Source organism: Aotus nancymaae, unplaced genomic scaffold, assembly GCF_030222135.1.
Source record: "Aotus nancymaae isolate 86718 unplaced genomic scaffold, 86718_ANA_hifiasm-v0.15.2.pri h1tg000008l, whole genome shotgun sequence".
Lineage (NCBI taxonomy): Eukaryota > Metazoa > Chordata > Mammalia > Primates > Aotidae > Aotus > Aotus nancymaae.
In genome coordinates this window covers 15,700,727-15,727,089 of record NW_026988419.1, presented here as the reverse complement: position 1 = coordinate 15,727,089, position 26,363 = coordinate 15,700,727, and the positions used below count along the sequence as shown (strand labels likewise).

The 26,363-nt window shown below is 47.1% G+C and overlaps 2 protein-coding genes and 1 non-coding gene across 4 annotated transcripts; all 3 read right to left on the bottom strand.

The window, feature by feature from the left end:
• Nucleotides 1–5,141: 5,141 nt before the first annotated feature.
• On the bottom strand, nucleotides 5,142–9,505 carry CXCR1 (C-X-C motif chemokine receptor 1). 2 transcript variants are annotated; one of them, XM_012446246.2, is made up of 2 exons: nucleotides 9,423–9,505; nucleotides 5,142–7,916 (listed from the first exon to the last, which is right to left on the bottom strand). In XM_012446246.2, the coding sequence occupies exon 2, from the start codon at nucleotides 7,902–7,904 to the stop codon at nucleotides 6,828–6,830; it is 1,077 nt and encodes a 358-aa protein (XP_012301669.1). In that variant the 5' UTR covers nucleotides 7,905–7,916; nucleotides 9,423–9,505; the 3' UTR covers nucleotides 5,142–6,827. The 2 variants fall into 2 exon arrangements, with proteins under 2 accessions (XP_012301669.1, XP_012301670.1); XM_012446247.2 differs by having other exon boundaries at nucleotides 5,142–7,912; nucleotides 9,423–9,480.
• Nucleotides 9,506–14,879: 5,374 nt separating this feature from the next.
• On the bottom strand, nucleotides 14,880–15,887 carry LOC105712678 (glyceraldehyde-3-phosphate dehydrogenase-like). Its single transcript, XM_064373002.1, has one exon. It carries the CDS (start codon nucleotides 15,885–15,887, stop codon nucleotides 14,880–14,882), a length of 1,008 nt encoding a protein of 335 aa, XP_064229072.1.
• Nucleotides 15,888–23,286: 7,399 nt separating this feature from the next.
• LOC135273759 (small nucleolar RNA U13) lies at nucleotides 23,287–23,390 on the bottom strand. The gene has a single exon (XR_010341568.1). It is a non-coding gene; the product is annotated as a small nucleolar RNA U13 (small nucleolar RNA).
• Between the last annotated feature and the right edge of the window lie 2,973 nt (nucleotides 23,391–26,363).

Here is a 26,363-nt window from a genome sequence, read left to right as displayed (position 1 = left end):
CATTGCACTCCAGCCTGGGCAACAAGGCGACACTCCATCTCAAAAAAAAAAAAAATTAAAATTAGTCAGGTAGGCATGGTGACACACACCTGTAGTCCCAGCTACTTGAAAGGCTGAGGTAGGAGGATTCCTTGAGCCTGGGGAGTCAAGGCTGCAGTGAGCTGAGATTGGGCCACTGCATTCCAGCGTGGGTGATACAGTGAGAATCTGTCTCAAAAATAAAATAAAACAAAGTGATTCTTTTTAGAAATTAAAGAATAAGGAAAATGAAGGGTAGAAAACTGTCAAAGAGCTAATATCATAAAAAATACATAACCTAATTTACATAACCTAAAAATTTACATAACCTAAACCAGATTAGGAAAATTTACCAGGTGCCCAGCACAATGAATGAAAAAAAACACCACCAAGGTCACATCATGCATTCTAAAACTAAAGAGATTTAAATGTTGAAATGATTGTATACAGTTAAAATCAAAACAATAGAACTATTAAATGAATTTATTTAGGTCCCAAGTGACAAGGTCAATATATATTCTGCAACTACATTTCTATATAACATAGAAACAAAAAAAAAACTGGAAAATGAAAACTTTTTTTTTCTTTTTTTTTTTTTTTAAGACCGGGTTTCACCGTGTTGGTCAGGCTGGTCATGAACTCCCGACCTCAGGTGATCCGCCTGCCTTGGCCTCCAAAGTGCTTGGATTACAGGCGTGAGCCACCACTCCCGGCCCTGAAAACTCTTTAAGATGTCATTTGTAATAGCATCCAAAAAACCCATAAAATACTTAGACACAAATTTAGCAAAATATGTACAAGATTTATGTACCAAAAACTATAAAACACCCTTCGCAAAAAAATTAAAGAAGACTTAAAGAGAGAAAGATATCTTGCCCATGGACTGGAAGACTCAATACTAAGGTGTCAATTTTCTCTAAATTGGTCTATGGATTCTACATAATCCAAATCAAAATTCCAGCTGGAACAGGTCTCTTTCCTAAGAGTCACCTGTCCAGGTTGGAAGAAGACAATGAAGGACTCCAGGAGAGAGATCTTTGAGAAAGAAAAATTAATAGATTATCCAATGAATGTGAATGTATTGAGGGAGATATTGGCACTGATATTATGATAAGTACATGGAACACCCTCTCATCAATTCCAGGGAAAACAAAACTTGTACAAAGAAGGGAAGTGCAAACATTGGACCCAACTGTGAATAATTTTTTTACATAGTCATTATAACAAAGAAATTGAATGTTTACTTAACCAAAAAGTGTGGTATCTGTTTCTGGAGAATGGAGAAGGCAGTATTTGTGTTTGCTTGGACCGGGGTGAAACCAGGAGAGAGATTGGGAGAATTTTACATTCTTATAAGCTGAAAGAGGCAGTCAGTGATGATACCTAAACCTGGAGGGCAGAAAAAAAAAGAAAAACTAGCAGAAGGCTGGGCACAATGGCTCACATCTGTAATCCCAGCACTTTGGGAGGCCAAGGTGGGTGGATCACTTGAGGTCAGGAGTTCAAGACCAGGCTGGCCAACACAGTGAAACCCTACCTCTACCAAAAAAAAAAATGCAGTAATTAGCCAGGCATGGTGGCGGGCACCTGTAGTCCCAGCTACTTGGGCAGCTGACACACGAGAATCACCTGAACTCAGGAAGCAGAGGTTGCAGTGAGCTGAGTCGTGCCACTGCACTCCAGCCTGGGAGAAAGAGTGAGAGCTTGTCTCAAAAAAACAAAAAAAAATACTGGCAGAATAAGTATGATATTTAGAAATACGTAGATCACTTCACTACCAGATGAAACAGCTATGAAAGCTGATGGTTGCTGCCTTTGTCTGCAGGGATTGGAGCTGGAAGGCTGCTGGTTTTTGTTATAAGCTTCATAAAGCCATTTCACTTTTTCAACAATGTGTATAGAATACTTAGACAATAAAAAGAAATTTTCATCTTTAAAAATCGAGTTGCCAGGTGCGGTGGCTCACACCTGTAATCCCAACACTTTGGGAGTCCGAGGCAGGTGGATCACAAGGTCAGGAGTTCGAGACCAGCCTGGCGAATATGGTGAAACCCTGTCTCTACTGAAAATACAGAGATTAGCCAGGCGTGGTGGCAATGCCTGTAGTCCCAGCTACTCGAGAGGCTGAGGCAGTAGAATCACTCGAACCTGGGAGGTGGAGGTTGCAGTGCCAAGATGGCGCCGCTGTACTCCAGCCTGGGCCACAGAGTGAGACTCTTTCTCAAAAAAAAAAGTCGAGTTAACATATTTTGATTATTTTTTATTTTATTATGTCTTTGATTCATTTCTACCCTGAAGGTTGGAAAGAAGACTTTGGATTTAAAAACTGAATACCAGGCTGGAAGAACCAATCGGTGCTGAGAGCTTTGCTGTTAGCTCCTTGTGGCTTTCTGGGTGGAGCCTAGAGTGGCCTCTCCAACCTCTGCATGGAAACAGCAAAAGACTGGACTCCACCACTGTCTCTTGGTGAGTGGTCTTCTCTAGGAAGACACATCTTTGGGACGATCTTTAGACCAAAAAGGAGACTGTCATTTTACTTCATTTGCATCTATGAGATTTTTCAGTCTCTGAAAGACTCTTATGAAAATACTACTTTGCTGAGAAAGGGGCAAATTTTAGCTCTGTGGCATAAAATGTGGATTATCAGTTAGGATTTTTGCTGGAACTAACAAGAATGGGCCACAGGATGGAGGGCAAGGGGTGGTGAGAGGCTGTGGTTGGTCAGAAGAACCAACTGCTGTTAGTAGATTGGTAAGAAGGACCAATCTACTGTTTAAGGGAAAACAGTAGATTCTGACAGTTTGGCTTAGAGTCTCAAACATTGTCACCAAGCCTACAAAACAAATTTTTGAATGTTAACATCAGGAAGCATTGTGCAGAACATGCAGTTACATCCTAATCCCGTCTCTCGACTTACCCTAATGTGCAACCCCAATCTTATCCCTGACCCCTCCCATTGCTGACCCCCACTCCCATCCTAAGATTCACCCTATCCCTGGTCCCAGCCCCATCCTGGACAAGTGTGTCCCTCCTTAGGGCAAACACTCTCCCTGGCTCTGACCAGACATCTAATCCTCACCCCATCTAGTCATTGAAACATCAGTTTTTGACACTTCAATATACTGTTAACTAAGTACCAAAATCCTGGCATTTTTTTAAAATCTGAAATCCAAATCATTTGTCTCTTGAACTATACCCAGAAAATTACAGGCTGCATTAAAATTTCCAATCAGCCTGGGTGCAGCGGCTCACACCTATAATCCCAGCACTTTAAGAAGCCAAAGCAGGGAGATCACTTGGGCTCAGGGGTCCAAGACCAGCCTGGGCAATGTGGCAAGACCCCGTATCTACAAAAAATTTAAAAATTAGCTGGCATGGTGACACACAGCTCTGATCCCAGCTACTCTGGAAGCTGAAGTGGGAGCCTCACCTGAACTCAGAAGGTTGAGGCTGCAGTGAGCTGTGTTTGCACCACTGCACTCCAGCCTGGTTGACAGAGCAAGACCCTGTCTCATTTAAAAATAAAAATAAAAAAATCTAATCGAAAAATGTTGCACTTGTTTCAAGAGTCCACTATATCCCTCCTCTGTATAAAACAGCTCTGAGTTATTTTGTTGCTGTCTGAGCTTCATTTCCCAAGTTCCTAGGGAGACTGAGCATCTTTCACATGGTTACGAGTCATTTGCATTCCCCCTGGACCCAATGTGGATCCAAACTTACTTACTGAAGCCCCTGATGGAGTCATCTTTGTGTACCAGGTATATGGTGAAGAAGGAGGAAGTTGGACTTCGAGGACACAGCAGGAGAGGTGGAAGGGGGATTAGCAGAGGGAGGAGGAGGAAAAGGAGGCCCCAGTTGTCAGCCTTCTGCCCTGGATTATCTCTGCATCTTCTGCATTATTCTTGTCCTCTCTGCTGAATCAGGTCTATCTCTTAGGGCTCGAGTGCCTAACTCCCTCCTCACTCACCTGCCTGGACAGGCTCAAGCAGGACAGACTGAGGAGCCTCTGTCCTGGCCCCTGGAAGAGCATCTTAGACGATGCTCCGAAGAGGGTGGTGACCCTACCAGGGATGTCTTCTGCTCCAGCCTTGTAGCTCCTAACCTCTCCCTGACATTCTTTGCGGGTATGACACCCCCTCCCTGAGCCTCACCTCTCCCCAACACTTATCCCATTCCAAAGCCTCACTCCATATCTGGTCCCAGCTCCATGCTGAATCTCCCTGTTCCCGACTCCTCACTGCGACCCTCTCACTCTCCCTCTTTGTGGATCTCTCCCGATCCCTGGCATTCATCCTTCTCTAACCTCATCCCAAGCTACCACCCCACCCCTGCCCCCCACCCCATCTCTGATTTCAACATCAATCGCTGATCCCCATCTCAACCTTGATCTAGGTCCTGTCTCTGAGCCTAACCCCATTCCCAACCTCAAGTTATCTCTGATTCTTCCCGGCACATCCTAAACCCACACATTCTGTTTTGCTTAAGCTAGTTTGACTTCCATTTCTATCATTTGCCATCGGAAGAGCTCTGACGTCATTAGTCCTCACTTGGGACATTTTTACATGGATAAAAATCAAAGGAAGCAGGGCCGGGCGCGGTGGCTCATGCCTGTAATCCCAGCACTTTGGGAGGCTGAGGCGGGTGGATCACGAGGTCAAGAGATCGAGACCATCCTGGTCAACATGGTGAAACCCCGTCTCTACTAAAAATACAAAAAATTAGCTGGGCATGGTGGCTCGTGCCTGTTAATCCCAGCTACTCAGGAGGCTGAGGCAGGAGAATTGCCTGAACCCAGGAGGCAGAGGTTGCGGTGGGCCAAGATCGCGCCATTGCACTCCAGCCTGGGTAACAAAAGCGAAACTCCGACTCAAAAAAAAAAAAAAAAATCGAAGGAATCTAAACCACAAAGGCAATCTTGAGCAGTAGACAGCAGGAAGCTGAAAGGGGAGAGGAAAGACAAGAGAAGCTTTGAGCAGATGATGTGCAAATGAGCTGTGGTCTTTTCAGCGCCCGTTCATCCCTGTGATCATTATTTATTGAGCATTTAACAGGCTCCAGGCACCAAGTGTAAGGTTTGTTCTTGCCGAGTTTAAAAGTAAGAAACTGAGGCCAACACAAGAAGATCCAATATGAAGGGTTTATTCAGGCTCCCGGGCAAGGTTCTGTGGTCCGACAGGAGGGGCCAGAGAAGTCACGCAGACTCCTCTCAGACATGGGGTTTTATAGGGAGTGAAGGAGCTCGATTGGTTGTGGGAGAGCAGGACTACTATTGGGTAAGGTTACAAGCCTTTGTTTGCATACAGGACTTGGCTGTTATTGGTTAGAATTATTCGGCTGCTATTGGCTAGAAAGACTTGGCTGCTATTGGCTAGAAAGACTTGGCTGCTATTGGCTAGAATCACAAGACCCGGCTTGCATACTGGGTTATTTAAGGGAAAGCCAGGCTGTGCGAGAAGAGGAAAAGGGAACATGCCCGAGCATGTCTGAGCTTTCGGAAAAGGGGGCGGGGGGGTATGCGTCTGAGCTCCCAGCGAGGCAGCCGGCCTTACACCAAGGACATAGAGTGAACAAAGAGACAGGGTCCTGTCTCCAAGGAGCGAAAACAGCCTAGGAAAACACCGCAACTCAGGGAAAGCATTTGGGGAGGGAATGGAGAGCTCATATAATTGAGGAAGCCAGACAAGGTCCAACCCAGAAGATGACGTTCACCTCAGGGTGAAGCTGAAATCCCTGGAGGAGCATTTCCTTTTACTTATGGACAAAGGTGTCCTCCATGGCCTGGGTATGGGCACCAACAGGAGTTTCTGTGCCTCAGGAGACTGTTCTAGCAGGCGTTAAAGCCCCAGGGAACACCTTCCTGCAGCCCAGAGTGACGCCTTTTTGGGAGGTGCTGCCCCCATTCTTCTGCAGTAGCAGCCAGCAATGCTGCACACACTAGACCTGTCACACCCAGAAGACTTCCACGGGGGCAAGCACGGAACAGAAATTTTATTAGGAATGTCTGCCTGCCCAGTGGACTGGTGACTGTGCATGGCTTTCTGGGGATGCTGATGCTCCATGCCAGCCTGGAAGCTGCAGGAGGGTGGGGCTAAGGGCAGCTTGTCTTGTTCCACCTGGGGCTCAGCAGGTGGCCGGCACATGTGCCTGCAATGTTGGTCACGGGCGTAAAGGGGATTCTTGTGGCATAAGTCTGGCTTCCACACCCTCCTCCTCTTTGTTCACCCATCACCCCCAAGGGAAACATGTGTTTCCAGCTCCTCACAGGGCCACCTGGTGGGTCAATGTTTTGGCATTGAGTGGCCGGTTCAATGTCTCCAGCAGACACTGCAGCACACCCAAGATGGGAAAATCATTCCCTGAGCTCGGATCAGAGCACACAGAGCCACCAGCCTGTCGGGTCAACACTTAACACTCAGAGTTGAGGAGATGCTCCTGAGAGGGTCAACGAGAGCGTCCAGCCCTTATGAGGACGTAGCTTCAGCCCTGTTCTCTCATCTAATGTCAGATTCGGGGCTCGGATGTGACCATGCTAATTAGCCAGTTGGTGGGTTAAAGATGCGGCATTCAGCAGGAATGGCGGTGCTTCCTTTCCATGGAGGTGCGAAGGCCTGTCCTTGGAGGTACCTCAGCAGCTCCTCAAAATGTTGACATGGCCCTTGAAGACATCAGTTCCTAACTTCCCCACATCCCATAGCATCCCCGCAAAACCCAGATAGTGTCTGTCCAGAGCCAGACGACCTTCCACACACAACCTCAGGGTACTGGTTATTCTTTCCTTATGAGGAGAGATATTCCTTCATTGATGGTTTTTAGAGGTTGGAAGAGACATTGACAGAGGAAGAAGTGTAGGAGGTAACGTGATGACGTGCCAAGAACTCCTTGCTGACCAGGCCATGCATGGCCAGGATCTTGAGGAATCCATGACGAAAATTTTGGCCAATGAAGGCGTAGATGATGGGGTTGAGGCAGCTGTGGAAGAATCCCAGAATCTCTGTGGCATCCAGGGCCCGGCCAATGTCGTTACGGCGCTCACAGGTCTCCTTGATGATCTGGGTCCTCATGAGGGTGTCTGTGAGCAGGACCAGGTGGTAGGGCAGCCAGCAGAGCAGGAAGATGAGGACCACAGCAAAGATGACTCTCATGGCCCGGTGCTTCTGCCCCATGTGGGCCTTAAACAGTGTGCACAGGGTGAATCCGTAGCAGAACAGCATGACCAGCAGCGGCACAATGAAGCCAAAGGTGTGGGGCAGGATCCGCAACACCATCCGCCATTTTGCTGTGTCATTTCCCAGGACCTCATAGCAAACTGGACTGGAATTGTTTGGACGATAGGCCTCGCGGAAAAGGAAGAAGGGCAGGGACAGAATCAGAGACAGTCCCCAGCAGCCCAGACAAACAAACTTGACCAAGTGACGCTTCTGGGTCAGTGTGCGTGTGGCATGGACAATGGCCAGGTAACGGTCCACGCTGATGCAGGCCAGTAGTAGAATACCACTGTAGAAGTTGACTTCCTTCAAGAGTGAGACCACCTTGCACAGGCGTGTGCCAAAAATCCAGCCATTCACCTTGGAGGCAGCCCAGATGGGCACAGTCAGGGCAAAGAGCAGGTCAGCCAAGGCCAGGTTCAGTAGGTAGACATCGGTGACAGAGCGGCTGACCCTGCTGTATAAGATGACCAGCATCACCAAGGAATTTCCCAGCAGGCTCAGCAGGAATACTAGGGCATAGGTGACGACCACAACATACTTGTTGAGTGTCTCAGTCTCTAACTTACAGGGGCTGTAATCTTCTTCCAGAGGTGGTATGCCAGTGAAATTTAAAAGGTAGTCATCAAACCACATCCATGGGTCTGTAATATTCCACATGTTTCCTTCAGTTTCAGCCATGGTTTGATCTAGCTGGAAGGTTAGAAGGAAGGAAATTATTTAGTAGCTCAGATTCAAGGCTTTCTCATCAAGGATCTGAGAGCAGTCACTGGGGTGTCCTCTGCTACCTTGTTGGTTTGGCAACCAGAGATCCCCTTCCTCCTTTGCCTCCAACCTGGGCTTCTTTAGAGGTTGGCTTTCCCAGTGTTCTCCACCTTCCACAGCTCCAAGGCCTGGCCTGAGTATGGGGTAAGATGGAATATGGGGAAAACCCCTGAGCCCTAGCTCAGCCCACAGCTGCCTCCTCTCTGTCTGCATCTCTACCTCTGTCCCTCTTCAGCCTTCTCCACCCTCAGCGGTGTCTCTGCATTCAGATGAGGGGACCAGGTTGGTCTTGGACATTCAGGGAAAGGCCAGAATTAAGGAGAACACAAGAAAGCAAACCTGTTCCCAGGTGGCCCCTTCCATTATTTCCTTTTTATTTATTTATTTTTTTAAAATGAATGAGAGGTTCTCATATTGCCCAGGTTGGCCTTGAACGCATAGCCTCGCCTCCTCAAGCGCCAGGACAACTGGCTGGAGCTACCGCGGCTCCCCATTATTTCCTTTTCTATTTTCTCACTGATTCTTCTTTATCCTTCTTAAAATCTACTGGGAGAAGGAGGTGATAACAACACATTGCGTTAAACTGTATATTCTACGCCTTGTCTTTAAATCAGCAGCACACGTTTTGCTCCTCTGTCTAAAGGAGTTTCAAGCATTTGAGGAGATAAAGTCATAAAGTCTCCATCTTGGTCCCTGAAACCCTCCACCCTCCACAAAATCCACAGAATCATTCAAGAGTTTTCAAATATATTTCCTATTGTGAAACATTTTGCTGAAATAAAATCTTCCCAGAAGCCCAATACGTGAAACAGATAAAAGTTGAGCCACTGTGGGATAGAGTGCGCTAATCTCCCAACCCCGATGGCCCCTAAAGAGACCCTCAAAGCTCCAGGACTCTCCAGAGAACAGTCTGAAAACCTTTGGAAAGTCACCCAGGTTGGTTGTAAGGACACCTAGCATCTAGTTCTTATTGTATCCTGATTCTACCATTAATAAGTCTCGTGACCTTGAGTGGGGTCCCTACCCCTATAGATTTCAGTCTTCTCATCTGCAAATCAAGGAAGACAGTTGTCCACCTCTCACTTGCTGCCAGGCCTGAGGGTCTATAGTGAGTCCACTCAGATACACACATTTTAGCATGTTCTCTCCCTACCAGTATTTGCATTTTCACCAAAGACAAAGTCTTAAGGTGAAGCAGTAAACATGAAATTGGGGAGCTGTCAGCCTCTTCCCACAAAAGGGCGAGGCATCAAAAGAGAGGACGAGGAGGCGGTCCTCTTCACCTGCTACCTCCAAGTATGAGGAGCGGTCACAAGAGAGAAGGGGGAGCAGAAATCCTCAGCTCCTACAGAAATGAACACATTTTCCAAAATAAAGTCAAGCCAAGCCACCCTACCCCAAAGAAAGTACTAGCAAACAGAGGTGGCTTCCTACCTGAGGCACTAGCCAGGTGTGTCCAACCGGAGGATCTGCAGTCAGAGATCAGAGTGACTTAACAGTTAGAGGGCACCTGATGAATAAAGGGAAATAAGGAAACCGCATCAGATGACACTTCCCTTCTGAGCCCCTCCCATGTCTACATTTGGAGAAGAACAGTTTAAGTCAAGGGATCACGGGGTATCAGAGACTTCCAGGGTCCATATGACCAAGCGGGGGCCCCAGGCGTGAAGCTGGGGTTGAGGGTGCATTATCTGAATTCTCCACTCTATGGATGATCATTTTTATTTTCTTCCTTTCCCTGAATTTACTTCCATGTGTTTATTCCTAAATTCCCTAGTAGATCACCTGTGAAAGCTTGCAACTTGCCTGACAACAATAAAGGGGAAAGGATTTGATTTACAGCAAAGATTTCAGAAGGAGTCCCCTGTAGGAGGGACTTCAGGGCAATCCGGCGGGAAGAAGGAGGAGGACTGCACTTGAGCTGCTTGGACAGCAGGCACACCATCTCTGCTTATTTTGCAGGCTTCTTTGAGGCAGCCTGGTGGGGATTTGAAGGGAACACAAACCCTTCCTTTTTGCCAGCCACTCTTTTGCACAACCATTGCCAATGATCAGTTGAATTAAATGGCTCTGAGGCTGCAAGCGTAGGTCACTTCTGGAGTCTGGCCGGTTAACAGAGAGACCATAGAGCTGGAGCAGTCCATGAATGGAAGAGCTGGGGTCAAGGTCACGGCTCCTCCCCATCTCAGTAATGAAAGACGGCTTCTCTGGGAACTCACCTTAGCTGCGTCCAGCAGCTAATGGTGTCCCCTAGCTTGAGTCTTCTGGCACCTTCGTCACTTCTCCATAGAACCTGAACCCTACTGTACTGCAATGAGATGTTTGCTAGACAGCCCTCTGAGCCGTGAGACAGCAATTCGTTTTTGTGTTCTCTTTCAGGGAATATAGTAAGTCCTCAATCAATGGCTGTGGAGTAAACGAAAGGAGACGCTTCTCCCGTGATTCATGGACCATGCGTCACCACCACGATTCAGTGTCTATTGCTTTTGGCTACACACTAAAACCACCGGTATGCCCGATAGCTTCACTTCCATGCGGCCCAGCTGGTTTGCCTGGCATTGTTTCTTCCCAACCTCCCTCTGATGTTTGGAGCTAGTGCCAGTCTGTGCAAGCATACATCCTGCCCTACCACAAATGCCAAATTTAGCATGTCCTGGATTCCTGCAGTTCTGCCACTGGCAAGCCTTTTTTTTCTTTCTTTCTTTTTTTCAGAGACAGGCTCTCACTGTGTTGCCAAGGCTAGAGTGCAGTGGTGCGATCGTAGGTCAGTGCAACCTCAAACGCCTGGACTCAAGCAATCCTCCCACCTCAGCCTCCTGAGTAGCTGGGACTACAGGCAAGAGCCACCACATCTGGCTATTTTTTTTATTTTTTCTGTAGTGAAAGGGTCCTGCTATACTACCCAGGCTGATCTTGAACTCCTGGCCTCTAGTGATCCTCCTGCCTTTACCTCCCAAAGCACTGAGATTACAGGCATAAGCCACCATGCCTAGCCTGCAAACCTATTTTTTAAGCTAAGTTGTGCTCTCCTCCTGAGCTCTTTTATCATTTGTAAATAGTAATAGGAAGTGTAAGGAGACAATAGCCACTCATGCTTTGCTATTACTGATGTTGGACTAGAAAGGAGTTAAAGATGGGGTAGTCCCAGGAGGTAGGAGATATTCTCTCTATTAATCATCTAGGGAAAAGGCAGCCCCAAGGGCAGAAAATGGTCACTGGAGACACAGGAGAAAAGAGATGAGCGCCTAGACTGCAAAACACCTGCCCATACTCAAGAGCAATCCTGAGGCCAGAGAAGGATAGTTTTTGCCACAAGGGGGCAGCAGTCACTACAGGGAGGCCACTGCAAGACATCCCTTAAAAAAGACCAGGGCCAAGAGCAGGCATATTTAATACCCAGTGTTAAGTTCTTCTTGGTCTATAATTCCCTTCTGCTTTTCCTAAGCCCTCAGTAAAAGTCAGTTCATGATTCCAGTTGATTTCGAGGAATCACTGAGGGGTTAGGGAAGGGTCTGGTCTCCTGGAGCCCTAGGAGTGAAGGGGGAGCAGCCCACTGCATGAGTGTGGTGGGGGGAGCAGCAATGCTGGTGTCTCCAAGAGAAGTTGCATCTGGAGGACAGGAGTGGAAAGAACCTTTCGCTTTGCAGTAGGAGTGAGCAATTTTTTTTTTTTTTTTTTTTTTTTTGACACAGAGTTTCACTCTTGTCGCCCAGGCTGGAGTGCAATGGCATAGTCTTGGCTCACTGCAACCTCCGCCTCCTGGGTTCAAGCGATTTTCCTGCCTCAGCCCCCCCAAGTAACTGAGATTAAGGCATGCGTCACTGCGTCTGGCTAATTTTTTGTATTTTTAGTAGAGATGGGGTTCCACCATGTTGGTCAGTCTGGTCTCAAACTCCCGACCTCAGGTGATCTGCCCGCCTCAGCCTCCCAAAGTGCTGGGATTACAGGCATGAGGCCACCACGCCTGGCCAGAAGAGAGCATTTCACTGAAGGAGGGAGAAAGCACATATAGATAAGTTCAGAATAAAGTTTACCCACTTGAAAATGTTCCAGCAAGTCAGCCCACCTGACCTATCTTCTATACCTCACTTCCCACTTATACCTGTGCCCTCTTAAAATGGCCTAGAATGTTCCTGCTCTAAAAGCATTTTTTTCATTCCATGTAGAGCTCTCAATGCCACAAAGAAAGCTGTGACAGGTGCAGCCCAAATGCCAGTCAACTGGCAAAATGTGGCATCTCTTTGGGTGACATCTTCTTACCACTCTATTTCAACCATGGCGGCTTCTACACAGACCACGTGAACAGCACACAGTATGGCTGCAAGAACATCTGTTTTGTCCCTGTATCAGCCTTGTGCCAGCTTAAGCATCTCTTCTCATTCCTCCAGAAGAATCCACTTGGATCTGGGATCAAAGTAGGGGAAAGGGGTACAGAAGGAGCTTTCTCCTCTCTCCCCTGTGATGTCATCATAACCACAGCAACAGGTTCCGGGAGTGAGTCTGTGACCTAAGATGATCTGGTGAGAGCAAAGGTCAGATGTTTGCTCAATGAATGTGGAAAAGCAAGTATGCAGTCTTGTTGCGGCCAGCAGCCATTTTGCTACCATAAATGGCAAAAACAGTCCAAGGGAAAGAAAAAAAAAAAACAGCACAACACGCAGAAAAAGGCAGAGCTGAGAGAAATAGAGCTGGAGTCCCGAACAAACCAGGCCCAGAGGCCATCTTCTCCCTGTACTTTCTTCAGTTGCATGAGCCAATAAATTCTTTTTATTGTGAAGACCAGTTCAAGTTGAATTTCTGTTACCAGCAATCAAAACATGCCCAACTGTGAGAGTTCTGGAAACTAAACATGATCTAGGATGAGAGAAGCAGGGAGTAGGGTCAGTGAGACACTGGGTCCAGGCTTCAGTGGTAAAGACACAGAGGCATTGACAGACACATGACCTGGCCAGGCACAGATCTCCCAGCCCTGATCGCCAAGCTCCACAGGAAGCCAGAGAAGGACCTAGAAAAGTGAGCATATTTGTTTCCTGTAATCTCCATTTTTAAAAAATTAAATTAAATTAAAAAATTGTTTCCTGCAATCTCAGTTAAAAAAAAATTAACAAATAAATAAATAGACCAGGCATGGTGGCTCATGCCTTTAATCTCAACACTGGGAGGCCAAGGCGGGAGGATTGCTTGCATTCAGGAGTTCAAGACCAGCCTAGGCAACATAGCGAGACCTTATCTCTACTAAAAATAAAAAGTAAAAGTAAAAATTAGCTAGGCACGGGTGAAGTGTGCCTGTAGTCCCAGCTATCACGGAGGGTGAGGCAGGAGGGTCCGTTGAGCCAGAGAGATCAAGGCTACAGTGAGCTATGTTCACACCACTGCACTCCAATCTGGGTGACAAAGTGAGATCCTGTCTATAAATAAATAAATAAAGTGAGCATATGAGCCTGGGCCACATAGCGACACCCCATCTCTACAAAAATGTTTTAATTATCTGGGTGTGGTGACACACACCTATAGTCCCAGCTACACGGAAGGCTGAGGCAAGAGGATCGCTTGAGCCCAGGATTTCGAGGCTGCAGTGAGCTATGATCACTCCACTGCACTCCAGCCTGGGACACAGGTGATAAACTGTCCCGAAAGAAAGAAAAATTAAAAAAGGAAAGTGAGCATCTGAGCACACCCATCTGAAAGAAACCCTCTGGAATGGATTCAGAAAATCCTCATGAAGGACCCAGAATTCCCTGCTTTGGAGCCAGACAGACCAGGATGGAAATACTGGCTCTTGTTCACTAGTTCGTGGGATACTGATCTTGAGATACTGATGGAAAAGCATTTTTTCATTCTATGCAGAACACCCATTGCCACGAAGAAAGCTGTGACAAGTGCAGCCTGAATGCCAGGCAACTGGCAAAATGTGGCATCTCTTAACATCTACCAAAATATCCTTATCTATAAAAATGGGGATAGTAATACTTGCCTCGGGCCGGATGCTGTGCCTCATGCCTGTAATCCCAGCACTTTGGGAGGCCGAGGCAGGCAGATCACGAGGTCAAGAAATCGAGACCATCCTGGCCATCATGGTGAAACCCTGTCTCTACTAAAAATACAAAAATTAGCTGGGCATGGTGGCACACGCCTCTAGTCCCAGCTACTCAGGAGGCTGAGGCAGGAGAATCACTTGAACCCAGGAGGAGAGGTTGTAGTGAGCCGAGATCGCGCTACTGCTGCACTCCAGTCTGGAGACAGAGGGAGACTCCATCTCAAAAATAATAATAATAATAATAATAATAATAATACTTGCCTTTCCCAGTTGTTGTGATGATGGAAAGCTTGAGCACCAAACCAGCTGGTACAAATTCCAGCTCTGTCCCTGGCTGGCTGTGTGCCCTTGGGCAGCTTAGATGCTCACTCTGTGCCTCAGTTTTCTCACCTGTAAAATGATAATAAAAATAGGACCTCATCTATAGGATTGGCATCAGGATCAATGAGTTAATATATGTAACGTGCTTGGCACAATGTCTGGCAGATAATAAGTGTTCAGTCACTTTTAGTTTATCCTGATCTGTCTGGCTCCAAAGCAGGGAATTCTGGGTCCTTCATGAGGATTGCTGAATCCATTCCAGAGGGTTTCCTTCAAATCAGTGCTCAGATGCCCACTTTCCTTTATTTTTCTTTCTTTTTTTTTTTTTTTTTTTTTGGCTGAGCACAGGGGACTTTATTGATGGTACACGACAAGGTGGGGCTCCCTAGGCCCCTCCCTCTTCAAGGGGTCTGCATGGAAACTGCGAGGAGGAACAATTCAGTGTGGTGGGGGACTCAGTGTGGCAGGGACTCCCCAGCAGTGAGAGCCTCTCTTCCTCTCGTGCTCTCGCTGGGGCTGCTGGTCCAGGAGTCTTACTCCTTGGAGGCCATGTGGGACATGACGTCCACCACCCTGTTGCTGTAGCCAAATTCATTGTCATACCAGGAAATGAGCTTGACGAAGTGGTCGTTGAGGGCAATGCCAGCCCCAGCATCGAAGGTAGAAGAATGGGTGTCACTGTTGAAGTCAGAGGACACCACCTGGTGCTCAGTGTAGCCCAGGATGCCCTTGAGGGGACCCTCTGACACCTGCTTCACCACCTTCTTGATGTCATCATATTTGGCAGGTTTTTCCAGACGGCAGGTCAGGTCCACCACTGACACGTTGGCAGTGGGGACACGGAAGGCCATGCCAGTGAGCTTCCCGTTCAGCTCAGGGATGACCTTGCCCACGGCCTTGGCAGCGCCAGTAGAGGCAGGGATGATGTTCTGGAGAGCCCCACAGCCATCACGCCACAGTTTCCCGGAGGGGCCATCCACGGTCTTCTGGGTGGCAGTGATGGCATGGACGGTGGTCATGAGTCCTTCCACGATACCAAAGTTGTCATGGATGACCTTGGCCAGGGGCGCTAAGCAGTTGGTGGTGCAGGAGGCATTGCTGACGATCTTGAGGCTGTTGTCATACTTCTCATGGTTCACGCCCATCACGAACATGGGGGCATCAGCAGAGGGGGCAGAGATGATGACCCTTTTGGCTCCCCCCTGCAAGTGAGCCCCAGCCTTCTCCATGGTGGTGAAGATGCCAGTGGACTCCACCACGTACTCAGCGCCAGCATCGCTCCACTTGATTTTGGAGGAATCTCGCTCCTGGAAGATGGTGATGGGATTTCCATTGATGACAAGCTTCCCATTCTCAGCCTTGACAGTGCCATGGAATTTGCCATGGGTGGAATCATACTGGAACATGTAGACCATGTAGTTGAGGTCAATGAAGGGATCATTGATGGCGACAATATCCACTTTACCAGAGTTAAAAGCAGCCCTGGTGACCAGGCGGCCAATAAGACCAAATCCGTTGACTCCGACCTTCACCTTCCCCATGGTGTCTCAGGGATGTGGCTGGTGATGAGAGGCAAGAGACGGCTATCTGTGGAACAGGAGGAGCCTATTTTTCTTTCTTTTGGGACAAGATAACACTCTGTCTCCCAGGCCGGAGTGCAGTGAGTACAGTGATCATAGCTCACTGCAGCCTTGAGCTCCTGGGTTCAAGCGATTCTCCTGCCTCAGCCTTCCATGTAGCTGGGACTATAGGTGTGTGCCAGCACACCCAGATAATTAAAACGCTTTTGTAGAGATTAGGGTCTTACTATGTTGCCCAGGCTCTTATGATCACTTTATTTATTTATTTATTTTGTATACAACCCCCTATGGTACTGTATCAAACACACCCAAAAATGCAGACCCTTTGATCCTGAAATCCCTTTAAAATAGGGAAGGGAGGAAGGGAGGAAGAAAAGGAGAGAGGGAAGGAGAAGGAGGAAGGGAAGAAAGGAGGGAGGAAGGAAGGAAAAGAAAGGGTTGTTTATAATAATAAAATGGCAATAATTTCAATGTTCTTCAAAAAATGTTTACACAAACTATACTGGATTTATAAAATGGAACACTATGCTTAAATTTAAAATAACATACAGCTATATTTAATGCTATGGAAAAGTGTAATATGATGCTAAGTGGCAATAAAGATTAACAAGCAGAATGTACAGTATAACATTTTGTAGCAAATACATATATGTATATGTACAGGGAAAACATGGGAAGTATAGTCAAATGGTAGCAGGGGTTATCTTAGGGGAGTGGGGTTGTAGATATTTGCTTCCTTCCTTATGTCTCTTGATGTTGCCCAATCTTTAAAATGAACATTACTTTTGCAATCAGAAAAAAAAAAAAATACACACCAGGCGCAGTGGCTCATGCCTGTAATCCCAACACTTTGGAAGGCCAAGGCAGATGGATCGCTTGAGTTCGGAGTTCGAGACCAGCCTGGCCAATATGGTGAAACCCTGTCTCCACTAAAAATACAAAAATTAGCCAGCCTCAGTGGCATGCACCTGTAATCCACGCTACTCAGGAGGCTGAGCCAGGAGAGTCAGACCTAATGCATTGGCCTCAGAGGAGGAAAACTAGAGCAAAAACTACCCTCCAGCCTCAGCACATCTCAAATGACCCCGCTTCATACCAGTCACCAATTCTTAAGCCCTGAGACTCTCCAGGAGAAGAATGCCTGGGGCAGGGGAAGGGAAATACATCCCTGGCTCACCACTCCTCAGGCACATGAACAACAGGAAATAGCACAGGATTGCATGTGGGAGGTGGACAGGTCAGTGATGTAACCGCCCAAGGGGTTCACCTTGCCTGCTACGTAGACAGAGCCAATTCATCAAGACGGGGGAATTGCAATGGAGAAAGAGTAATTCACACACTGCCGGCTGTGCAGAAGGCTGGAGTTTTATTATTACTCCAATCAGTCTCCCCGAGCAATCAGGGAGCAGAGTTTTTAAGGACAACTTGGTGGGTAGGGAAAGCCAGTGAGCCAGGAGTGCTGATTGGTCAGGGATGAAGTCATAGGGAGCCGGAGCTGTCTTCTTGTGCGGAGTCAGTCCCTGGGTGGGAGCCAGTCCCTGGGTGGGAGCCACAGATCAGATGAGCCAGTTTATCGATCTGTGTGGTGCCAGCTTATCCATCAAGTTCAGGGTCTGCAAAATATCTCAAGCACTGATCTTAGGAGCCATTTTGGGAGGATCAGAATCTTGTAGCCTCCAGCTGCATGACTCCTAAACCTTAATTTCTAATCCTGTGGCTAATGTTAGCCCTACAAAGGCAATCTAGTCCGCAGGCAAGATGGAGGTCTACTTTGGGAAAGGGTTGTTATCGTCTTTATTTTAAACTATAAACTATAAACTGAGTTTCTCTCAAAGTTAGTTCAGCCTACGCCCATGAATAAACAAGGACAGCTTGGAAGTTAGCAACAAGATAGAGTCGCTTAAGTTGGCTCTCTTTCACTGTCTCACCCCTAACTTTGCAAAGGTGGTTTCAGTGATGTGTGGGGTGAAAAAGCAGGCTGATAAAGTTCCCTTGCTGGGACTCATTTGTGGAGCCAATGGATATAAGTGGTGAAGAAGGTTCACATTGCAAATACAGTGTTCTCATCTCAAAGCAAACTATAATTTCCAAAGAAACCGTGTGTGTCAGGGCGAGCAGACAATACCATTTTGTTCAAGATGTGTCCCTCATGCCCTGAAGCAAAGCTCCTCTCAGCTTCCCTACCAGTGATAGGTAATAGCTCCTGTTCTTAGCTGCCCTGGCTCAGCTAATCCATGAATGCTTCACTCCCTGAGGAGGACACCTCCCATCATACCCCTGAGTGGAGTCAGGGAAGGATCCTACTTCCCATCAAAGGATCTCTCTCTTGGGCCGGACGCAGTGGCTTATGCCTGTAATCCTAGCACTTTGAGAGGCCAAGGCGGGTGGATCACAAGGTCAGGAATTTGAGACCAGCGTGGCCAACATGGTGAAACCCCGTCTCTACTAAAAATACAAAATTAGCTGGATGTGGTGGCGGGCGCCTGTAATCCCAGCTACTCAGGAGGCTGAGGCAGAGAATTGCTTCAACCCAGGAGGCAGAAGTTGCAGTGAGCCGAGATTGCGCCACTGCACTCTAGCCTGGGTGAAGTTAGACCCAGTCTCAAAAATAAAAATTGAAAAAAAAAGACCTCTCTCCTAACAGAACTGTTACCTCTGCCACAGTTCTTTTGGCCAAACTGGGAAAGTGGGGTGAGAGCTGCCCAGCATTCTCCTCTCCTCTGCTTCCAAATGACTGTCATACAAAGGGCAAGGGAAGCCAACACCCAGAGCTCTTTTGCTGGTCAGAGATTCCCTGAGTGTCTGTCCTTACCCCAGCCTGCTCCATGTGACTGTGTCATAAAGCTTGGGACTCTGATAGGAAATGAGGAAGCAGGAATAGGTAAACGTTGCCCTAAGAATGAGTCCCATTCTTCTGTTCTTGTGGGGATCTGTTCTTGGGGAGGGTGGGATTGGGGAAAGCTTGACTTTGTGTCTTCATCAATAAGCTCATTTACACACACACACACACACACACACACACACACTCCTCTTTTCAGTCAAGGGAAAGACCAAGGAAGAAAGGAAAAAACTTTCTCCAGCACTTAAACAAGGAGCCTGGCCCAGCACAGTGGCTCATGCCTGTAATCCCAACACTTTGGGAGGCCAAGGCAGGCAGATCACTTGAGTCCAGAAGTTTGAGGCCATCCTGGACAACATGGCATGACCCTGTCTCTACAAAAAATACAAAAATTAGCCAGGCATGATGGTGTGAGCCTGATAGTGTGTGCCTGATGGTGTGTGCCTGATGGTGTGTGCCTGATGATGTGAGCCTGATAGTGTGTGCCTGATGGTGTGTGCCTGATGGTGTGTGCCTGATGGTGTGAGCCTGATAGAGTGTGCCTGATGGTGTGTGCCTGATAGTGTGTGCCTGATGGTGTGTGCCTGATAGTGTGTGCCTAATGGTGTGCCTGATGGTGTGAGCTTGATGGTGTGTGCCTGATGGTGTGAGCCTGATGGTGTGAGCCTGATGGTGTGTGCCTGATGGTGTGAGCCTGATAGTGTGTGCCTGATGGTGTGTGCCTGATGGTGTGGCTTGATGGTGTGTGCCTGATGGTGTGAGCCTGATGGTGTGAGCCTGATGGTGTGTGCCTGATAGTGTGTGCCTGATGGTGTGTGCCTGATGGTGTGAGCCTGAAGTCCCAGCTACTTGCAGGACCTAAGCCCAGGAAGTTGAGGCTGTAGTGAGTCATGATCATGCTACTGCACTACAGCCTGGGTGACAGAGCAAGACCCGACCTCAAAAAAAAAAAATTAATTGTAATTTTAAAAAATTAGGCCGGGGTGGTGGCTTGTGCCTATAATCCCAGCACTTTGGGAGGCTGAAGTGGGCGGATCACGAGTTCAGGAGTTCGAGATCAGCCTGGCCAATATGGTAAAACCCCGCCTCTACTAAAAATACAAAAATTAGCTGGTTGTGGTGGCACACACCTGTAGTCCCAGCTACTCAGGAGGCTGAGACAGGAGAATCAATTGAACTTGGGAGGCAGAGGTTGCAGTGAGCCAAGATCGCGCCACTGCACTCCATCCTGAGTGACAGAGTGAGACTCTGTCTCAAAAATAAATAAATGAAATAAAAAGGTTTTAAAAAATGCCCATCAATGATAGACTGGACAAAGAAAATGTGGTACATATACACCATGGAATACTACGAAGCCATAAAAAACGATGAGTTTGTGTTCTTTGTAGGGACTTGGATGAATCTGGAAACGATCATTCTCAGCAAACTGGCCCAAGAACAGAAAGCCAAGCACCGTATGTTCTCACTCATAGGTGGGTGTTGAACAACGAGAACACGTGGACTCAGGGAGAGGAGCATCACACACAGGGGACAGTTGAGGGGGACAGGGGGGAGTCAATGGGGGGTGGGGAGGGAGGAGAGGGTGGGGAGAGAGAACATGGGGAGAAATGCCAGATATAGTATGCACCTAAAGTAAAATAAATAAATTTAAAAAAAAAAAGATTGTTGCTCTGACAGTAGAGGTTAGACAATCCTTTCCTGGGAGAGACTGAGACAGAATTTTTTAGATCTTGTATTGTTTCTAAATTAATCTGTGTTCTGCAAAAAGCAATGAAAAGTATGTTAAATCCAGTTTGACATTAAATTCCTCCTCTCAATAGAATGGTGATTGAAATTTGGAAAACCAGTTATACTAGCTGGACTATGACATAGTAACTGGCTCATGACATGTGCTTACAGTGTAAGCAACTATAAAACTCTACAAAATTTATTAGGAGACTATTTGGGGGCATCGTAAAACAGGCAGTGCAGAATTGTGATCTTTGAAAGAATAAAATCTCATGAGATAAAAAAAAAAGAGGCCCACATTTTCATTTTGTATGGGTACTACAAATTATGTAGCCAGTCTTTACACCAATTAAATATGTGTTAGATCGATGAAATATTGAAGGAGTGGAGAGGAGAAACAGCGGAATGGGATTCTCATCTTAGCTTGATGGATGGCAACTATTCTTCCAATTGCCAAACTCATGGACTCATTGCTGATGCCTCTTTATCTCTCACACTCAACATTCAATCCACCAGGAACTGCTGCTGGCTCTGCCAAAATAAATTGCAGCTCCTGTTTTCTCACCAACTCTACTGTATTGCCCTGTCTTCTGCCACCCCACGTCCATTCTCACCTATATCGTTGAAACAACCCCTCTCATCCCTGCTCCTGCCCATTGTGTTCTATGGTATAGTCTCAACACATCAGTGGGAACAATCCTTTTACAGTGCATGTCAGATCATTGTCACTCCTTCTTAGTATCCTGCAATTGAAGCAGGATATTTCCCTGACCCCTTTGCAGGCAGGAACTGGAGTGTGGGTGCTGGAATTAGCCAGCTACTTCGGCGTTAGTTCAGTGGGCAGGGGCAAACTCCACTTGCTAAGACTCACTGCACTCCTCACTCGTGGGAGGGGGAGCATGCAGGTGAGCAGGTACAGGAGCCAGGGTGAGTGCTTTTGGACACCAGCAGGAACAAATTCTACACTGGGCCCACAGCAGCATCTGGCGGGGGTGCCAGCAACCCCTGAAGCCCCAGAGGAAGTGTTATGGTACTCTTTTAGCTCTGCTGTCCATGGATGGCTCAAGTGTCAACAGCTCAGTGGAGGGTCAGTGTGACAGACTTTGGCACCCACCCTTGTGGCACATCAGTTCTTGTCTGGTGTCCAGGAGGAAAGAGGTCGCATGACCCAATCTGAAGGATGGTAAATGAGGGGGATTTAATTGACGATGGAGGTGGCTCTCAGCAGGATGGGGAGTTGAAAAGGGGACAGGGTGGGAATGCAATCCTCCCCCGAAGCTACACCATCACACTGTCTCTCTGAAGTCAAGAGACTTCTCTCTGACATCCAGGCATAGTCTCCGATGTCTAGCTGCTTCTCCTCTCTCTACCAGCTGAGATGGGGGTTTTTTATGGGCACAGGATGAGGGGTAGGGAGGGCCATGGGTGATTTTGGAAAAGGCAACATACGAGTGGGAAAACAGCGATGTAAGTTCTCACTTTAGGCCATGGTATCAGGCTTTTCGGCTTAAGGGTGGGGCCCTTGCCAGGGACCAGCCCTCTTCTGGCCAGAATTTCCCTGCCTCCTGTCCCTATCGCAATGTCTCCAAAGTACGAATTCTGTTGCTTTAAACATTTTCAGTGCATTTTAATTAAGTTTACCACAGAGAAACCTGGCAAACACTACCTTACCCAAGTGAGGAAGGCTCACATCACCAGGGATGATGTAGGGACCTCAGGTACACCTGATACATTGTGATGAGAAGGCACCTCACCTCCAGGGTATACCCTCCAAAACCCGCAACCTCAGCGTCATCATGACAAAAACATCAGGCGAGACTGAGGGACATTCTACAGGACACCAGGCCAGTATTTCTGAAGACTGTCAAAGTCATAAAAAATAAGAAAAAACTGAGCATAAAAAATGAAAAAAAAAAGACCACTGGAGATTGGGGAGACCTAGCAACTAAATGAAATGTAGTGTCTTGGATTGGATCCTAGAGAAAGAGGGGGAATGGAAAAACAGGCCAAATCCAAACAAAACCTGGAGTCTAGTTAATATGCGCTTTTAAAGCACTTACAAATGCTTCTTGACTTGCCATGGTATTATGTCCTGATAAATCCAACATAAAGTGGAAAATTTTGAGTCAAATCATCCTAAGTCAGAAATCATCTTTATTTTATTTTATTGAGTTTATTCTTTATTTTTTTCTTTCTTTTTTTTTTTTTAGAGGTTTATTCTGAGCCAAGAGTTTATTCTTTAAATCAAGAATACGTCAGCTGACCGAGGTGGCTCACTCCTGTAATCCCAGCACTTTAGGAGGCCAAGGTGGGTAGATCACGAGGTCAGGAGATCAAGACCATCCTGGCCAACGTGGTGAAACACCATCTCTACTAAAATACAAAAAAACTAGCCAAGTGTGGGGCCGTGTACCTGTAGTCCCAGCTACTCAGGAGGCTGAGGCAGGGGAATTGCTTGAACCCGGGAGAAGAAGGTTGCAGTAAGCCAAGACTGTGCCACTGCACTCCAGCCTGGCGACAGAGCAAGACTCTTGTCTCAAAAAAAAAAAAAAAAAAAAAGAATAGTTTTTGAGCCAGGCGTGGTGGCTTATGGCTGTAATCCTAGCGCTTTGGGAGGCCAAGGTGGGTGGATACCTTGAGCCCAGGAGTTCAATACCAGCCTGGGCAACATGGGGAGCCCCTTATCTATTAAAAAAAAATAGATTTTTAATTTCGTCAAAGGCTTATGAAGATAGTTATATGACTTTTTTATTCTGAGGTACATTTGTATGTGAATTATGTATATCTTCTTCGTATCAGATGGGAAATGTGCTGATGTTGTGACAAGGTTTAAGGGAGGCACATCTCACACATGCACTTGAACCCCCAACCATCACGCTTAGGAGCTACAAAAGGACCCACTATGTGAATGATATTGATGGTTTTCCAGTGTTGAATAATGCTTGAATTTTTGGAATAAATCCCACTTCACCACAAGAAAAAGTGAATCTGCTAAAAGCTAAAGTCCTTAAATGGCCTTCAAGGCTTTCCTCTATCTCCCTGCCCTCACTCTCTACCCCCATCCCGCCTCATGACCCCTCTGGATTTGTTTGCTAGGGCCGCCATAACAGAGTACCACAAACTGTGCAGCTTGAACAACAGAAGTTTCTTAGCTCATAGTTTTGGAGACCAGAAGTTCCAGACCAAAATGTAGCAGAGTTAGTTCCTTCCAAGGGCTAGAAGGGAGAAGCTAATCTGTTTTGTGCCTCTTCCCAGCTTCCTGTGGTTGCTGGCAATCTTTGGTGTTCCTTGACCAGTGGAAGCATCACCCTAATCTCTGCCTTCAGCTTCACGGTGCATTCTTCCTGTGTGCATTTGTCTGTGTCCAAATTTCCCCTTTTTATAAGGACCCCAGTCATAGTGGATTAGGGTCCCCTCTAATGACTTTATCCTAACTAATAACATCTGCAATGACCCCAGTTCCAAATACAGTCACCTTCTGATGTACTGGAGGTTAGAACTTCCACGTGTGAATTTGCAGAGCGAGGACACTGTTCAACCCAGAATACCCTCTGATCATATCCTCCCACTTTGCCGCTGTGGCTCAGCTCCAGACATACTGGCCTTGCACTGCTGTTGCCTTAGGGCGTTGACTCTGTTCACTCCCTCAGAAAGTTCTTCCTTAACTGCTCCTGCAGGTAACTCCCTCGCCTCTTCTAAGTGTCTGCTCCAACACACCTCTTGCTGAGGCCCACGCCATCCCCGTCTCTGCAGCTGCACCTCCCCCAGCCTTCCTGATGTCCCTTGCCCTGATCAATTTAACGCATGTTTCTTTCCTCGCTGCAGTCGTCCCTTCCTAACATACCATCCCATTTGCTTGTTTATTACACAGGCTATTGCTCATTGTCTCTCTCCTCCAGTGCATTTAAGCTTCAGGAGGGCAGGGATCCGTATCTATTTTGACTACTGTATCGTTGGCATTACACATCCGCTTGGCAAGTAGAGGGTGCAATAAACAGTTGTTGAAGAAGGCAAAGCAAAAGAAGGAAAGGATTCTATTGTCCTATGTTTCTCTTGCCTCCAGTCTCTGGGAAATAACACTGGAGGGAAAGTTAAGCCCACCGTGGCTTTAAGAAATGACTTAGCAAAGCAGGAGGCCACTAATTGTTCTGATAACACCTGAGATCAAGCAAGGATGCTTGGGGCGGAGGATGGGGGCGAGGTTGGATGCAGAATCTACTCTTGGAGGCCAGGGCCTGGAGTTGCAAGACCAGTCCAGGAGAGGGCAGCATTATCTTCAAATCAAACCAAATAACTGGAGGAGCCCAAGGAAGTAACCCACGTGAAAATTCCTCTACCCCATGGAAGTGCAATTGTAAATTGGACTAGGCACCCACGTCTAAAACTTAATACCACCCTTTAAGGTTTGCAAACCCTTTCACACACATTCATTCTCTCCTTAAAGTCCTCCTAGATGAGAGTGTAGCCATTGCCAGAGTGTGAGCAGAATTTGCACTGAGCAATTAAACGATATCACCCATGTGGTCCCATGTTCCTCCACTTGTCACAGGCTTCAAGCACGTAACAGTCCTGTCCCTGTGGTCAACCCCCATTTCCAGCCGACAGACCCTTCTTCCAGAAGGTTCTCAGCCTGTCTGAGTTAACCCACACTTTCAAATACAGTGCATTTGGACTGACTGGCAAAGCAATTAAAAGGTATACAGAAAGCAAGTTTCAGAGAATGAAAGACTGTTTCACAGTTTTTTGGTCCTCCAGCTTGGTCTGCCATAACAAAATACCATACACCAGTGATCTAACAAGAGAAATGTGTTTCTCACAGTCCTGGAGACTAGAAGTCCCAGATCAAGGTGCCAGCGTGGTTGGGTTCTGGTGAGGGCCCCCTCCTGGCTTGCAGATGGCTGCCTTCTCAATGTGTCCTCACATGGTGGAGAGAAAGAAAGAGAGGTCTGGTCCCTTCCTGTTCTTATGAGGACACTAATTTCACACAGGGGCCCTACCCTCATAATCCATCACTTCTCCAAAGGCCCCACCTCCAAATCCCATCGCACGGGGGTTAGGACTTCAACGTATGAACTTGGCGAGGACACAAACATTTTGACTCCATTGCAAGCACCATGTCACAGTTCAGCCAGAACGATTTCCTTCCCGATAACACTCCTTACCTATTCATGAGTCAAGGCTCTAGCAAGTTCTAACCAACTTTTATCCGTCTTTGATGCAGGCTTGCTTATTTTCTCTTACATGTGGCCAGCTGTACCAAGCTCTACCTGACGTGGCCCAACCTACAGAGTCAACATTCTGTCTGACGGACTCGGCTGCCAAAGTGGTATCCATGGTTGCAGCAAAAGTAAACCTCACGCATGGTGACCAGGGAGGTGGAGGGTGGAGGGGTTGGAGATGGGAACTGGACAGATGGGAGACAGGTGGGAAAAAGACTTTTTGTGAACAGCTTTTAATTTTTTTTTTTTTTTGAAACATGTGACATAGTTCCCACTACACATTTTCAATGTTTAAAAAAAATGTTTAAATGTTAAACAGTCATAACTCAGCCATGGTGGTGGGAGGCCTGGGGTGCAGCTGAGAAGCCTGCTGTGAGCTCTGGTGTATGTGGTTGTATGTCTTCTGGCTGCTCTGTCTCAACTTCCATCCAGAGAGCCGAGGAAGCCTTCGATTTTAATTCCAGGGAGCGTCTTTCTGGGTCCTGTGCTTAGAGACCTGTGCTTCTCTTTATTCCTTCTGCTCCAGACTCTCCAAATCAGCCCACCCTGGCCTCTCTTGGCCCCGTGTCTTTCCTGTCACGGGTTTGTCAACTGCCTCCATTTGTTGCCTCCCCTTAGCCCTTCCTGTCCTTATGGTTTCTAAATGCAATT